At 41.8% G+C, this 16,363-nt stretch overlaps 2 protein-coding genes across 2 annotated transcripts; both read right to left on the bottom strand.

Annotated features, from left to right (window-relative positions):
- Nucleotides 1-599: 599 nt before the first annotated feature.
- Nucleotides 600-3,223, bottom strand: LOC113343724 (protein NYNRIN-like). Its single transcript, XM_026587854.1, has 2 exons — nucleotides 2,967-3,223; nucleotides 600-2,070 (listed from the first exon to the last, which is right to left on the bottom strand). The coding sequence occupies exons 1-2, from the start codon at nucleotides 3,221-3,223 to the stop codon at nucleotides 600-602; spliced, it is 1,728 nt and encodes a 575-aa protein (XP_026443639.1).
- Nucleotides 3,224-14,660: 11,437 nt separating this feature from the next.
- On the bottom strand, nucleotides 14,661-15,173 carry LOC113343723. The gene has a single exon (XM_026587853.1). It carries the CDS (start codon nucleotides 15,171-15,173, stop codon nucleotides 14,661-14,663), a length of 513 nt encoding a protein of 170 aa, XP_026443638.1.
- Between the last annotated feature and the right edge of the window lie 1,190 nt (nucleotides 15,174-16,363).

The raw sequence follows: 16,363 nt of genomic DNA, 5'->3' as shown, positions 1-16,363 counted from the left end.
TCGGCTGCCCTGAGACCTTTTGTGAATTTTGTCGGTCAATCAGGCGCCTTTGGCTGCCCTGAGGCCTGTTGTGAATTTTGTCGGTCAATCAGGCGCCTTTGGCTGCCCTGAGATCTTTTGTGAATTTGTCAGTCAATCAGGCGCCTTTGACTGCCCTGAGACCTTTTGTGAATTTTGTCAGTCAATCAGGCGCCTTTGGCTGCCCTGAGACCTTTTGTGAATTTGTCAGTCAATCAGGCGCCTTTGGCTGCCCTGAGACCTTTTGTGAATTTTTCAGTCGATCAGGCGCATTTGGCTGCTCTGAGACCTTTTGTCAGTTAATCAGGCGTCTTTGGCTGCCCTGAGACTTTTTGTGAATTTTTTCAGTCGATCAGGCGCCTTTGGCTGCTCTGAGACCTTTTGTCAGTCAATCAGGCGCCTTTGGCTGCCCTGAGACCTTTAGTGAATTTGTCAGTCGATCATGCTCCTTTGGCTGCCCCGAGACCTTTTGTGAATTTGTCAGTCGATCAGGCGCCTTTGGCTGCCCTGATACCTTTTGCAGATGCGTTATTTTTAACAACTTACTTTTATTGCTCATAACGGTTGTTTACTGGTATGACTCATGCGTAGAATTTCTTCAGCCACTTGCCATTGATGGGCGTCTTGACTTTGGTTCCATTCATACGTCTGAGCTTATAGTATCCGCTTTCTGCTACCTTCCTTATCATAAACGGGCCTTCCCAGTTCGCGGAAAACTTTTCAGTACTGGCATTTCTTTGTACGTGTGGTGCGATTTTCAAGACCAATTCTTCTACCTTGAATATTCTTTGTTTTACGCTCTGGTTATAATGGTTAGCCGCGCGCTTTCTGTAAGCTTCCGCGAATCTTTCTGCTCGCGCTCTCCTTTCCTCTATCGTATCTAGATGGGCGAAGCGACTTATTTCATCAGGCGTAGTGTGGCTATCCATTGCTACCCTCACAGATGGGATCGCCATTTCTGCAGGCAAGATCGTGTCTTCTCCATAGACGAGTGAATAAGGGGATGCTCCTGTGGAACTGTGTTTTGAAATCCTGTACGCCCAGAGCGCCACCGGCAATTGTTCATGCCATTCTCTATGATGATCATGCAATATTCTACTAAGGATGCAGATGAGCGTTTTATTTGTTGCCTCCGCCTGTCCGTTCCCTTTAGGGTAGTAGGGAGTCGATGTGTGGAGACTTATGTTGTATTGGCGGAACAGGTCGATCACATCCTTGTTTACGAACGATTTTGCATTGTCTGTTATGATTATCATGGGTGCGCCGAACCTGTAAATGATATGTTCTTTGATGAACGCGGCTATATTAGCACCGGCGTAATCTTTGAGGGGTATCGTTTCGACCCACTTGGATGCGTATTTCATAGCTGTTATTATGTATTTATGACGTTTCGAGGACAGCCGGTTGATCGTCCCTATGAGATCAAGTCCCCAGCTATGGAATGGCCAAGGTGTCACTATGTTGTGCAGTAAGGTATGCGGCGCTTGGATCAGGTTTCCATGTGTCTGGCAGTGTAGCAATTTCCGGACGTGTTCCGCGGTGTCGTTTTCTATAGTTTTCCAATAGAAGCCTCCTTCATAAAGTTGTAGGAACAATTTCCTCCTCCCTTGGTGTTCGGCATCATGGGACCGAGTCATTACTTCTACTGCTTCATGTTCTGATAAACACCGCAGTGCAGCATTACTGTAACTTCTACGATAAAGGACGCCCTCGTATATGAAGAAACGTGCCGCTTTCTTTTGGATCTTGAGAGCTGCCTGCCTATCACTTGGTAATCTCTTGTGTTGGATGAAATCGATGTAAGGTCGCCTCCAATCTATTTCTTCGACAGTGCAAACCTCTGCTGGTTGCGGTGGTGCTTGACAGTCAGCGCAGTTGTCCTGGAGCGCCGATGCTTGAGCTGACATGCTTGGACAGTACACACCCATCCTTTGGAGTCTTCTATAAATATGGACGGTGCCGGTTTGCCCGCATGTCTCCGCGTGTAGTTCTTGAAGTAGCTTTTCAGCTTCTCTTTTATTTACACATCTCGCAAGGGACCCTCCGGCTTCCCTGTAATACAAGGCTCCCTAGATCATTACAAATTGCTTGAACGCTTGAACGGGTATCACTCGTCCTTTGTCCATTCGGGTTAGGTCTTCGATATATACCCGTCTCCAATCATCCGCCTCCTTGAAAGACGGGTCTTCTTTCCAAGTACTGGGGAGCTTCTTTCTCTTATCATGACTGTGCCCTCTTCCTCATCGTTGAATTGTACTTTGCTTGCCAAGGTTGCTAGGGAATCCGCATGCTTATTTCCGCCTCTACCGGTATGACCCAGAGTCGATCCCGTTTGGTTCATCAATCTTTGAGCCTTCGCCCGACAGGGTGCTAGGTGTGGCTCTTTGACATGGAAATCGTCGTTCACCTGATTCGTTACAAGTATTGAATCTCCTTTAACCTCTATGCTTCCTAGGTTAAGCTCTTTCGCTATTCAAAGTCCCAAGATCAACGCCTCGTATTCTGCGACATTGTTGCTACAAGGGAAGTCCAGTTTAAATGAGTATGAGAGCAGCTCCCGTCGTGGCGCTTCGAACACCACTCCGGCTCCTCCGACGGTGCCATATGATGACCCATTAAAGAACATTGTCCAAGGTTTGTCAGCGTCTGCAACCGCTACTTCCCCGGGTACATACTCATGTACTTCATCATCCCCTTCTCCTGGAAACATAGTTATAAGATCGGCTATCGCTTGTCCTCGCACCGCGTTTGGTCGTTGATACTTAAGCTCGAACTCCGACAATTATAGCAACCAACGGGCGGTTCTCCCCGTCAGGACAGGCTTGGAGGCCAAGTAGGCTATGGGGTTCGCTGCTGCCACCACGATAGTTTCGTGCATCAAAAGATAAGGTCGTAGCTTTTGCGTCGCGTATATAAAGGCCAGGCACACTTTTTATACGCGTGGGTACCTCAACTCTGCATCCTGTAGGACTCGACTGATGTAGTAGATGGGTGATAGCTCGTTTCCTCCCATGTCTTGTGCTAGGACTGCGCCCATCGCCGAACCAGTGAATGTCGTGTAAAGGTAGAGGGGGACCCCCTGCACCGGGGGCCTCAGAATTTTGGGTCTTACAAGGCATTGTTTTAGTTTTTCGAACGCAACACACTGAGCTTCTACCCACGCGAAAGGGATATCTTTCTTTAGTAGCGGGAGGAACGCCGTCATTAATTGCGCTAGACCAGGCACGAAGTGCCTTATGTACGATATTCGTCCTATGAAAGCTTGCAATTATTTTGTGTTAGATGGCGGCGTCATTGTCGTAATCACTTCAACTTTGCTTGGATCCACTCGAATTCCCTCATTAGTCACCACGAAGCCTAGGAACTTCCCCGATGTTACTCCAAAGGCGCACTTGAGGGGGTTCATTTTAAGCTTGAACTTTCTCCATCTTTCAAAAGCCGTCCTTAGGTGGGAGGTATGATCTTCGTCCTCTTGCGTCTTGACTACGATGTCGTCGACGTATACTTCTACCGTCTGGTGCAGCAAGTCGTGAAATATAGACGTCACGGCGCGTTGGTATGTGGCGCCAGCATTCTTTAGGCCGAACGGCATTACCACATAATAAAAGTTGCCATATGGAGTTTGGAAGGTGGTCTTTCTGGCGTCCGAAGGATCCATACTTATTTGGTTATATCCGCTGAAGCCATCCATGAAGGAATATCTCCCCTTGCCTCCTGTCGCATCTAGCGTCATGTCGATGTTCGGAAGCGGGAAATCGTCCTTCGGACATGCTCGGTTCAGGTCTCTGTAGTCCTCTCAGCATCTGACTTTTCCATTATTTTTCGTGACGGGAACGATGTTGGCTAGATAGGTGGGGTGTTGGATAGGCTTGATAAACTTGGCTTTAAGCAATCGTTCCAGTTCTTCTTTTATCGCGAGTGCGGTAGCTCTAGGGAACTCTTTGCTCCTTTGTTTGACGGTCTTGAATTCTGGCGAGACTCCAAGATTGTGTACCACCAGATTGCTATCTAGACCTGGCATTTCGTCATAGTTGTAGGCGAAGACAACCTTGTAATCCTTGAGTAGCGCGATCAGAGCTGCCCTCTCCCCTTCGTCTAGGCTCTTGCTTATTGTGATAGGGCGCTCGTCTTCTTGTGTCCCTATGTTGACTTCTCCAGTCCCATCCAGAGTGAGGTCCTATGGTGTTCTCTCTCCGGTGGTCTTGACGGTAGCCTCTATCAACTGGTTTCGTAGCTCGTCGTCGTCAATCGTGTTATAAGGGAGTTCCGACAGGCCCTGTTCTACGCTTCCATCGGAAACATCCGCTTCCATCATTGTTGTATCAGCGTAATATGGTTTATCTGTGGGTGTTCCCTCGGCTAATTGCTATAAGCGGTATACATGCCCCCCATCTGGCTTGGAAAAGCGTTGAAAACTTGGATGCTCTTCTTTTCTCTTCTTCTCTGTCGGGAATACCATCCTGGAAGGTCTAAACACGGATTTGACTGGCTTCGGTTTCTCCTCTTCCCCCCATTTTGGTAACGGGATAAGCTGCACTTCCGGAACCTCATCCTCTTCTTTTGGCACGTCGTAGAAAATTGCATCCGCCATATATGTTTCCTATGGGTCGGAGGGGTTGCTTGTGGCGGGTATTCGGTACTGTTTTCCTCCGACATTGGTTTTTGCGCATTGGTGGTATGTCGACGCAACTACCTTGTGGTTGAGAAGCCATCCTCGCCCCAATAACACATGGAATGTGGTATCATCTTCTAGTACATAAAATGGTGTAGGTCCTCGGATGGGGCCAACCTTAATGACCAGGTTGACAATCCCAATGGTTGTCTGCGCGTGGCCTCCAGACCCTTTAACCGTCGTAGTCTGCATTCTGATCTCGTACCGTTGCACTCCCAGAACTTCTAGTGTGTGTACCGAAATTAGGTTCAAAGACGCGCCTCCATCGATAAAAGCTCTCTTCAGTGGTTGCCTGTTGATATGCGCTGAGAGGTATAGAGGTCTGAGTTGCTCCCCCGGGTAACAAATGTCTTCGTTTATGAATACGATTGCTTACTTGGGAAGGAGACCGCAAGGCCTCACTGCTGCTATGGCTGCTATAGCCTTAGACGCTTCTTTGACCTGATCCTCGTTGAAGCCGAGCGAGTCGAAGAACTGTTGAGCTAGTACCGTTTTAGAGAACTGGCTAGCCATGCTGTCTGTGTTTGCGAATGCTGGGTTCTCTACTTCAACTGCGCATGATTCCCCTTCGTCGTCATCCCACGGCTTCCAGTTATCTCCGCTTGGGTCATGGGTGAGCATCATGACTTGGTTTTGGATCGCCTTACCGCCCTCCGGGTTTCCCATCTCAATCTCGCCGATTTTCAATTTTTTCTAGAACATTCTTCGAAGGTTAAAGCAGTCAATTGTGGGGTGTTGTACCCTGCGGTGGAAGTGGAAATATCTAGCATCGTTTGTGTCAATGGTGCTCGGATCCATCTTTGTTGGAGGCAGTTGAACTTCTTTGTTCGCTATTCATTGTTCTAATAATCCTACGATCTGTTCCTTGCTACAAGGCAAGGGTAGTGGAAGCGCCTATGTTCCCCAACCCTCTCGGTTGTTATTTGCACGAGTGTTTCTGGGTACGGTTGATACGGTGTTAACCGAGTTCCGTCAGATATAGTCTGAGCTTGGTTCTTCGATGCAGTCGGCAATTCTTGCGGCTGCTTCTTCTAATTCTACGAATGTGGGAAAGCAAAAATTTACCAGACTTTTCTTGAAGGATGGGGTCATTCCTCGTACACAGATCTCCACTAGAGCTTCCTCCTTAACGTCCTTGTGGCAATCGATAGTGAGGAGGCGGAATCTAGCAATATACTTTCTTATTTCCTCGCCTGGGTGCTGGTTACATTTGCTCAGGTCGATGGTCGTGACTTTCCTTTTTACTGAATGAAATTTTCTAAGGAAGAGCGTGGACATGGTCGTCCAAGAGACGACGCTCCCTGGCCTTAGGTTATCGTACCACGAGAATGCCGTGTCGGTTAACGACTTTGGAAATTCTCTGAGACACAGTTTCCATCGGTTTCCCGATCATTCATAGCAGATAGGAATCGGCTGAGGTGTTCCCTCGTGTTACCCTGGCCGTTGTAGACTTTGAACTTTGGTGATGTGTAATCCTCTGGATACTAATACTCTGTGATTTTGGGGGTATAAGGACTCGCCATGGAGTTGTAGTTATCTTGTTTTACGACTCTGTAATTCATCTCTAAGTATCTTGCCATTGCCTCATGTGTCATAGATACAGGTTCCTCCTCTTTTTCTTCCGCGCTCTCCGCTGTTTCTTTGGCGCTTTTCCCCGCGTTGACTGCCTTCATAAGTTTTCTCAATTCCTGCTCCCAACGTATGTGGTCTTCTAGCTCCTTTTGCATTTCTTTGAGAGAGGGCTGGGTAGGTGCTGCCTCCTCAGTTTCCTGCTGTTTGTCTTCTTCACGAGTAGCTCCTGATTTTCTTACTTGTGTGATCGGGTCTGTTACTCTTCATACTCTCTCGCCTTCAGGGTTGAGCGAAGGGATGTTTGGATTCTCCATCGTGTCTGAGCTGGCTCCTTCTGGGTGTGTCATGGTGAGCTAGGCAGGAGCCTCCGGGTGTGGTCGCCAAATGTTGAGGGGTGAATTTGTTTCTGGTCCTACCCGTCCTAGCTACACCAAATGACCTCACACTTCCAAATGTGGTAAGAGAGAGAGTTTCCTTTCCATTGTACCTTGTCATTTCTTTTATAGGCTTTCCTAAAAGCCCCTCTTTTTACTACATCATGACACATGTCCTAACACCTCTTAATTACCCTTAATGCCATTCTTTAACATAACCTTTCCCTTTTTCATTAATTGCTTCCTCGTCCTCCCATCTTCATGGGTATTTCCTACTTGGACTTGGGCTTAGTCCCCAAGTCCCCATACCGCAACCCAAGCTCACCTCTATTCTTAGGGGCACCCCCAACTCGTTAAGGGGGTATTTTTTCATGTATCAACATTCTCAAATCCACATCTGGGAGGACAGATGGTTCTTTGGTCAAGATTTAATCTTATCCAAACCACCTCAGTATCCCCTGACCTTATAACTGTTAATCAACTTTTTACTGATATTGGAGATTAAAACTCCAATCTTTTAGAAACTTGGTTCTCTCAGGATATCCAAAATGTCATCCAGATCACTAACCATAATAATGATGAAGAGGTAGGATCATCTGAAGTTTGTCAAACAAAGGAGATTTCACCGCCAAATCTCTATATGACAAACAGATCCCTGACAAGTATGCTAGTGAAAATGCCAACACCCCTTGGGGGAGAGATTTGGAAACTGGATACCTCCCCTGCTATCCATCTCTTTATCTGGATATGTGCTCATGGCATCCTACCTACCAATGCCAAGACTGGCAGCATTCTTCACTATATTAACTCTATTTGCAACATATGCAAGTGTGCTCAAGAGGATATCATTCATGTGCTTATGTGTTGTCTTGCTGCTTCTGCAGTATGGATAAAACTTTTTGGCACACATCACCAAATGTTTGGAAACTCCTCTTTTTTCAGGACTGGATCGATAAATGGTTTCAGGCCAATACTCTGCTTGCAAGTTGGAATGTCACTCTTGCCGCTATATGCTGGTTCATCTGAAAGGCCAGATATGACTCTGTCTTCAGAAGTATCAAATCTAATGCTATCACCACTACAACCATGATAACTCGACATCTCTGTTCTTTTAACAGAGTGATGCATAATCCAGGGCACATTCTAAATAATCTTTTTATCAAATGAATACCGATGACAAGACTGAAAGGATCATAAGCGCACATAAGGAAAAATTTGGGATTACTATCAACATTAACATCGTGGAAGTTTTCTTGCATGATGCTAATGGTGGAAAATTCCTTTACACTAACTTTGATTTATTGGCCATGTCTTCTTCAGGGAACTGCATGGGAGCAAGAAACTATAAGGACAATACCATTGGAATCAACTGGGATGCAAGAGGATCCAAAATAACATTCGAGTGGGGAAAAGAGCTTCATAAAGCAAACATAAACTTTGAAGCTCAAGACAATTCCATTCTTAAAGCAATCCAGAAGGAATATCAAAAGGAGGTTTAGGGAAGATTTCAACTAGGGTTCCACCAAATGAGGGGAGGAAATTTTGAAGCAATTGATTTTGTCCTAGGCAACTTAACCAAAGTTGAACATCATCAATCGACTATTAGATTACCTAAACTTTGTATTCAGTCCCTTTATCTTGAAAACCTTAACTGGAAGGGTCCTAACCTCCAGAAACTTCTTACTTCTCTTCGGTCTTTTGATATTTCGAAAATCACTCACAATCAAATTTTTATGTATCGCAACGTGGCCTTTCAACCTGGTGCTAGAGTTATCCCGAACGAAGGTTGCTCCTAAAAAACCTTGAGTTAGCTGCCCTGTTTTTGGGGTAGTTACTCTTTTTCTTATATATATATATATATAAAGGTTACGGAAGCCTTCTAAAAGGCTTCTCTTAAATGTAGCCCACACATTTATTAACCATAACCCATTTAAAATAAGTGGTTAAGCTAACCAAACAAACCTTTATAAGCATTCGACATAGCACACGAAATTATATGTAATTATTATATATATATATATATATATCCCATATAATAAAATAATCATTAAATCCCTAAATCAGTATCAAAAACAACAACAAAAAAAGGTTAATTATCTTATCAAATTTATATATGATATTTGACATAATTAATGTTTTTGAAGAATAATCAACACCCTCAATCGATTTTAGCATAATCATGATTGAGAAAAAAAAATCATCTTAGAGATTTTTTCTTTATATAGATTATGTTTATGGAGTTTTAGGAGAATGTCCTAGGAAAAGGATTATGTCTTAGATCTTCTCCAATGGTCATTGTATGTGTTTCCTATGTGGCAACACAAATAAGACATCCTCAATCTATTTTTCCTTAAAATTAGAGAGAGAAAAGAAAATCCATCTCCAACAGTACTGCATGTAACCACTTCTTTTAATTAGTATAAATTTTATTTTCCATAATTAAGATTTTATTAGAGCTAAAAATGGTTAATTAGTATATTAAAGTCAATTCAATTAAGTACAAGCTGACTAGGATGGTAGACAATGTCAAGGGGAATGTCTAAAACTAGACATTCACCTTGACAATGTCTACCCAAAGTCATCTATAAATTGGTTTAAGACATCAGGGTTGGAGAGTGATTTTAGAGAAAATGGATGTATATCCGAGGTAGATTTTGACATTTATCTCCACACACATGCCATTGGAGAAGCTCTTAGTTAATTCCATTTCGATTGATGTTGTTGGGGAATCTTTTTTAAGGAAACAATTACAATATACGTCTGATCAATCTTAATGTAATATTTCTTTTTTCCATGAACCAGTGTTGGGGAAAATCCCACTGGTTATCACCCAAAAAATTGGACTGCAGTTTGCAAACCAAAAGAGCTGGGAGGATTAGGCTTCATGAATATGGATCTCTTCAACAGCTCCATGATCACCAAAATTGGCTGGAGACAGGAACAAGATAAAGATTCTCTCTGGTACAAACTTATGGATGCAAAGTACCTAATGGGCAGAAATGTCCTCAACATGGACATAAAGTCAAAAGATGGTGACTCCTAGATATGGAAAGGAATACTAGAAGGCATTAGCAACATCCAACAACACCGTGTCTGGAGGATTGGCAATGGGAGTAAAATAAAAATTTGGGATGATCTCTGGGTTCCAAACATCACTACAAGACTCAATAAACCTTCAAACTGTCCCCACCACATTGAAACAGTGGAATCTCTACTTCTTCTTAATAGGAACTGGGATGAAAATCTAGTTCAATCTTACTTCAATAACAATATTACTCAAGCCATTATTGCCATGCTTACTCATCCAGAAAAAGAAGATAAGATCATCTGGAACCTAAAAGATACAGGAAAATTCTCTGTCAAGTCTCTATATAAGGCAAAGATTGACAATCTTTACAGAAATGATACAACAACAGGAAATTGTGAGGCAATTTGGAACATGGATGTTGCTCCAGCTATTAAGATCTTTATCTAGAAATGTGCTCATGAGATCCTCCCCACAAAAGCTAAAACAGCTAGTATCCCGCATTAAATTGATCCTATATGCACCATATGCAACAGTGGGGAAGAAGAAACCATGACACAAATGTTCCTAAACTGTCCTGCTGCCACCTTAGTTTGGCAGGAAATCATTGGCCCTCATTATACTCAGTTTGATAACACCACTATCTTCATGGACTGGCTAAATTCCTGGTTTCAGACTGAGATGACCAGCCATGAATGTAACATTTATGCCACTACAATCTGGTACATCTGGAAAGCTAGATGTGATCTAGTTTTCAGACAAATCCAGCCAAATGTAGCAAAAACCTCTAACTGCATTAAACAACATCTATGCAATTACAATAGAATTCACAACATGCCAGAGCATACTATGAATGGTTTCTCATTATTTCCTAAGGAAAATGATTCATCTATGGACAACAATACTATACCTTATCATCTGAATCAATATCCATCACCGGATTATGGAAAAATCATCAAAACATGTACTCTGCAGGATCCTGAAACTTTGATATGCTATTATGCACTGGCTATGCTGGATTTTGCAGGAAACATCAATGGTACCAGAGGACATCCAGGATACTCTGGAGCTTGGGGAGCAACAGGAGGCGCAGACCTAGCTTTTCAATGGGCCAAAGAAATGAAGCACACTAATATAGAGATACAAGCTGAATCCATGAAAAATTTAGTTTGTTTCAAGTTTCTCTACCACAAAGTTGTTAAAGGAAGATTTCATCTAAGTTACCATGAAAGAACAAATAGTGAAGAGGAGGGCATTAATACCGATATCAACCCAGTAACATTTGTTTTATTAAGACTCAAAATCATCCATCGTCTCCAAAATACAGATACTTTTAATACAACTCTATTTTGTAAGAACAATGCTAGCATGACGAGTGTTCCAATCAATGCTAATCTTTTGTATCAGTCCTAGATGCTATTTTGGCGGCCTAAGTTTTTCTATAAAAAGAAAAATCTGAATGTAATCATGATTAATAAACAATTATTTTTAGAGAAAATAAGAATTAGAGTTTATTTTGTTTTGGTTAAAAGTAAGAATTATGGTTTATATATTAATTGTTCAATTTGTGAGAATGCTAAAAGTTCAATTATAATTAATTTTAAGTATGATTAAAAAAAAGTTAAAGTTTATTATGATTTAGAGTAAGAATGAGATTTAAGTTTATTGGTTAGTGAAAAATTAAGGTTTATTTGATTTTTCATTTTAATTTTAGATTTTTCATTTTAACTTAAATATTTTAGGTTATGGTTAATAAATATGTGGGCTACACTTAAGAGAAACCTTCTAAAAAATAAATAAATAATTCCTCCACCCCAAAGCTTCGGTGACCTTTTGGGACACCAATTCCCTCTGTCCGGGACCCCAAAGCTTCTGCGACCTTTTGGGACACCAGGGCACCATTTTAGAACAATATGGGAACCAAATAATGCTCCACAACGTCAGGCCACGAGTATCTAAAACACAAAGTATTCATTTGATGGATGATCATTTCCTGTGTGGTGGGTGGACCTTGTAGGATTTATTAAAGTCTGCCAACCAATATTCTTTGAACTAATGGCTAATCTACTTCGTCTTTATTGGTTGAAAAGATTAATTTTGAACTTTAAATATAATTTTGTAGTGATTCAAAGTAGATGGATGATTTAAAATAATAATAGACCATAAACAGGCAAAAACCACTATGAAATCGGTGGAATTTCTATAGTTAGCGTAATCCTAAACAAAATCTTAACTCTTAAGTTCTATTGTCATTTTATGCTTTATTTTTGAGTCAGATTATGATAGTGGACAGTGGACACTATGCACAATTCTATTGTATGCTTAGACCGGAAGGTTTCCACGAAGAGAGAAAGAGAGATGACGTGTCATAGGCGATTTCCAAAGCGATTGTAGATCTAAAAACTTCAAGCTTGGTCATGGCGTCGAAATCTGATTCTTCTCCTCCTGCTATTGATTCTCAGAGAGTTTTGGTTCAGTCATCTCAGGTTACTGAAGGAACAACCGTAGTCTCACCGGATTTCCCATCTTTGGTCGAATTTTATGGTGATAAGAGAGATTTGTTGGTGAACCCTAAGAAAGATGATGCTGCTTGTTTGGGTATCGAGGGGACTGCTAATGGAACTAATCAAAACAAGTTAGAGATTCTTTTACCAGTAAAAGAGGGTATTATTAGAGCTGCAAGTGAAACTGATAATTCCAACAAGAAAAATTCAATTGGGGGTTTTCAAACCCTGAACCTCAAGGATGGAGAAATCTCTTCCCTGTTCCAACCCCAATTCCTTCTCATCCTCCTTTGAAATTTACACCCCCTGTAGATTTAAATGGCAAGATGGCGGTGGATACATCTATAGTTGATTTCTCTAAGGGAATCAAAAGGTGTGAAGAATATGTGGTGGGTTTCTGTGTTGGTAAAAAACTTTCCTTCCCAGCACTGAAGGAGGCTGTATCTAAGATTTCGAACCTCAAGAAAGAGGTGAGTATCAAACTTCATGGTAATGGTGCTTTTGTATTTGAATTTAAAGATGATGAAGATCGTAGAAATGTGCTTGAAATAGGTTCCTTCTATATATCAAAGAACTTATTCACTGTGCGACCATGGTCTAACATGATTGAGGCTTCAATTTCGAGCATTAAGACAATTCCCATTTGGGTGTTGATTTATGGAGTACCACTGCATATGTGGGACTTAGAAGGTTTAAGCTTAATCTCCAGCTTCCTAGGAAAACCTATATTAGCTGACGACTACACTATCAATAGAACAAGATTAGTTTATGCTAGAATGTGTATTGAAATCGACATTGATTTCAAGTTTCCAGAGAGTATCCCACTAATGATAGATGGGAAAATTGTTTTGGAACTTCCAGTGGAATATCAATGGAAACCTCCAAGGTGTGAAGTCTGTATGGTCTTTGGTCATTTGGCTAAAAACTGTAACAAAATCAGGAAAGTTGGTTGGAAACCAAAAAAACAAGATAAAAGTTTTGAGAAAGTTCATACTACATTGGAAGGAAAGCAAGTGCTTGCATCCAAGGCAACAGTTGATGTGGAAGTCTTATCTAGAGATGCGGAACAAGCTTCAGAAAAAATTGGGGGTAGAATGAGGACTAACAAGGAGCCAGATGCTTCAAGAGTAATTGCCTCTACAAATGTTTCTTATACAGGTCAAGGTTTCAAGGAAGATATGCATTGCCCAAATGCGGATATGAGGTGCAACAAGATCAAAAAGACATCATCTGATGACAGCGGTAAACCGCCAAAAAGCTCGATCAAATCTGCAAGTAGTGGACCTAAGGCCGCAGTCTCTAACAATGGGTCAACTTCCAAGTCAGCTGTGATACAGGGTATAGAGAAAGGACATAAACACAGACCATTTCATCTGTCAAGTGACTTTCCTTACCAATGGAAAGATTTGTCGAAGGGCAAGGTCAAAGAAACAGAGGCAGTGAGCTCAAGCATTACTGCAAATAAGGTTTGCAACCCAGTAAAGAATCAAGAAGCTCCAACAAAAAGCCCAATCAAGACGACAAGTACTGGCTATCATGGAGCTATTGTAACGAATACAGTATCAACAAGTGAATATGGGAATTGGAAGGCTGCTTCAGACAGAAATTCTCCTGTTAAGAATGCTGTAATGGATAAGAAAGGAATAATCAAGGCTAAGGGCAGTGACCCTTGTATCAAAGTGTCCAACACTTTCAAAGTGTTGGACAGTGAAAATCAGCATTCTTTTCATGATCAAGATAGAGTTCTATTGAAGAGTGTGACGAAGACAATGAAGAATTCTATGAAGTGGAATCTGACAAATACGCTCACTTTTTGGCTTATGAAGACAAAAATAAGAAAACTGAAAAAGAGCTCTCAAGGCTCAAATGGAATGGCGAAATTCCGAATGAGAATTTGGGAAAAGGACAACGATCCGCAGCTAGGAAGCTAAAGTGATTTGATAGTGTTTTAGCATTAGTTTGTTTTGTTGCAGGATCTTTCATTGTGGTTGCTTAGTTAGGAGTTGGCTTTTGCCACTCTTTTAGTCTGTTTGTGCTTTTGGTGCTGGCGTTTGCCGCCACCTTTTGTCTCGCTTAGGCGCTCCTCCCCTGTACTCTTTTTCCTGTTTTAATATAATCTCAACCTTTCTCTTCAAAAAAAATTGTATGCTTAGACCATTTTTTATTTTTGCAGTAGTACGTACTACTACGTAGAATCTCTATAAATCCATCAAGAAAAATTGAATATACTTCTGCGGAATTTCAGTGGATGGAATCTTGGGACCAACTAGATAAGGAGTCCTCCAAGAAGTTGCATGTGACTTCGACAATTGAAAAAAGTTGGAATCTTTCTTTGTTTGTGTTGTGAACAAGTCAATTTGTTGGTCTCTAATTGTTTTTGAACCTAACTACGAACATTCGACTCAACGTCTACATCCTCCAGGTTTTTTTTTTTCTAATTTTTTCTAATTTTTTTTTTTGGTTACACAAAGGAAAAACAAAAAAAGAAAAGAAACCTACAGAACAGAAGAAGCTTCACTCTCAATGAGAGGAGCAGTACAAGAAGGAGGCGTAGATAACCACACATCTGACGCGTGGGTGGATACATCATGAGCTGCTAAGGAGTGAGCCACATTGTTGGCCTCCTTTTTGATAAATCTGAATTCAATGGAGTTGAAATTATGCACACTATCTCTGATTCTGCTGATAATATACTGGATGCGCCATGGGAAGGGGAGGTGTTTGTACTTTAGCGTGTTGATTATATTTAGAGCATCTCCTTCTAGCACCACATTCCTCCAGCCATGCCTAATATCTAGCTCTATGCCCAACAGAGCTCCAAATGCCTCTGCCTCTACTGCAGTAGTAAAGTTGAGATCACGACTTTGATACCCTTGAAATTTAGCCTTGTTGTCTCCCGCAACAGCACTGCAAGCATATCCTTTAACTCCAGCAGCTCCATCAAAGTTAATCTTTATTGTGTTGACTGTAGGAGGTTCCCAAAAGTTCTGTTGTGATTCTAAAAACATAGCTTCAGAGGTAATCGGGCTGGACTCATGAGTTATAGCTTCCTAGTAGAACCAAAAGCTTGCTTCTTTGATGATGGCCTGAATATCAAATTTTCCCCTGTTAAAAACAATGTTGTTTCTGGCCTTCCAAAGAGCCCAAAATAAGCAAGCGTCCATCTTCATTCTTGAGAAATCGCCACCCTCATTAAGCCAGCTGGATATACAGTCTTGGACAGTGTCGTTTGGCCTTAAACCAGTTCTGAGAGTCATGGGTGATGCGAATAGAACAACTTGAGTGGCTTGACAGTGAATGAAGAGATGGTCTACTGTTTCGATTTCGCTGTTACAGAGTCTACAGTCACCATTAATTCCTTTGATGTGTTTCATCAGGTTACTAGCTACAGCTAATCTATTCTTAAGCATCCTCCATATGAATTGTTGAATCTTTGGAGCAAGATTACTCAGCTTCCATAATTTCTTCCAAGGGAATTCAGAGCTTGCAGAAGTAGTGGGTTGTCTATCAGCTAACATTTTTAAGTAAGATTTAGCAGAGAACTCACCGGTAGGATGATGTATCCATAGCAATTTGTCCCTTGAGTTTATCTCAGCTGAGGAAATATGAATCTCCTTAATCTTCATGACCTCAGAGTGGGTGAATAGCTGCTGCAGCTTTTCTTCATTCCATCTGTGTTCATTGGGGATTATCAGATCTTCCACCTTTCTTATGTTAGCTAGGACATTGATGCTGCAAGCAGGGGTTTTCGATGGTAGATTAGGGATCCAGGGATCTGTCCAAATGTTGATGTTAGCTCCATTCCCCACCTTCCAACATCATCCATTTTGCACTTCATCTATGCATTTGAGCATAACACTCCATGTATTTTGCCTCCCAGAAGGTACCAGTCTTCAAATATTTGGCATGCATAAGTTTGGCCCAAGGGCAGTCAGGATCTGTGAGAAATTTCCACACCAACTTAGCAATCATAAGCCTTATTTAAAATTTGGAGAGGTCTGATTCCTAAGCCACCTTGTTCTTTTGTGAGTTCCAAATGGCTCCAGTTAATGAAGTGAGTCTTCTTGGTATCTCTCGAGTGACCCCACCAGAAGTTCCTCATCGTTCTTGTCATGCTAGCCAGATTCTTCTTTGGAATGATTGATGTAGCCATATAAAATAGAGGAATGAGCCCTAGAACATGCTTGATCATAATTGT

Source organism: Papaver somniferum, unplaced genomic scaffold, assembly GCF_003573695.1.
Source record: "Papaver somniferum cultivar HN1 unplaced genomic scaffold, ASM357369v1 unplaced-scaffold_65, whole genome shotgun sequence".
Classification (NCBI taxonomy): domain Eukaryota; kingdom Viridiplantae; phylum Streptophyta; class Magnoliopsida; order Ranunculales; family Papaveraceae; genus Papaver; species Papaver somniferum.
The sequence above is the reverse complement of the archived record's forward strand: the minus strand, read 5'-3'. Positions and strand labels throughout refer to the sequence as shown.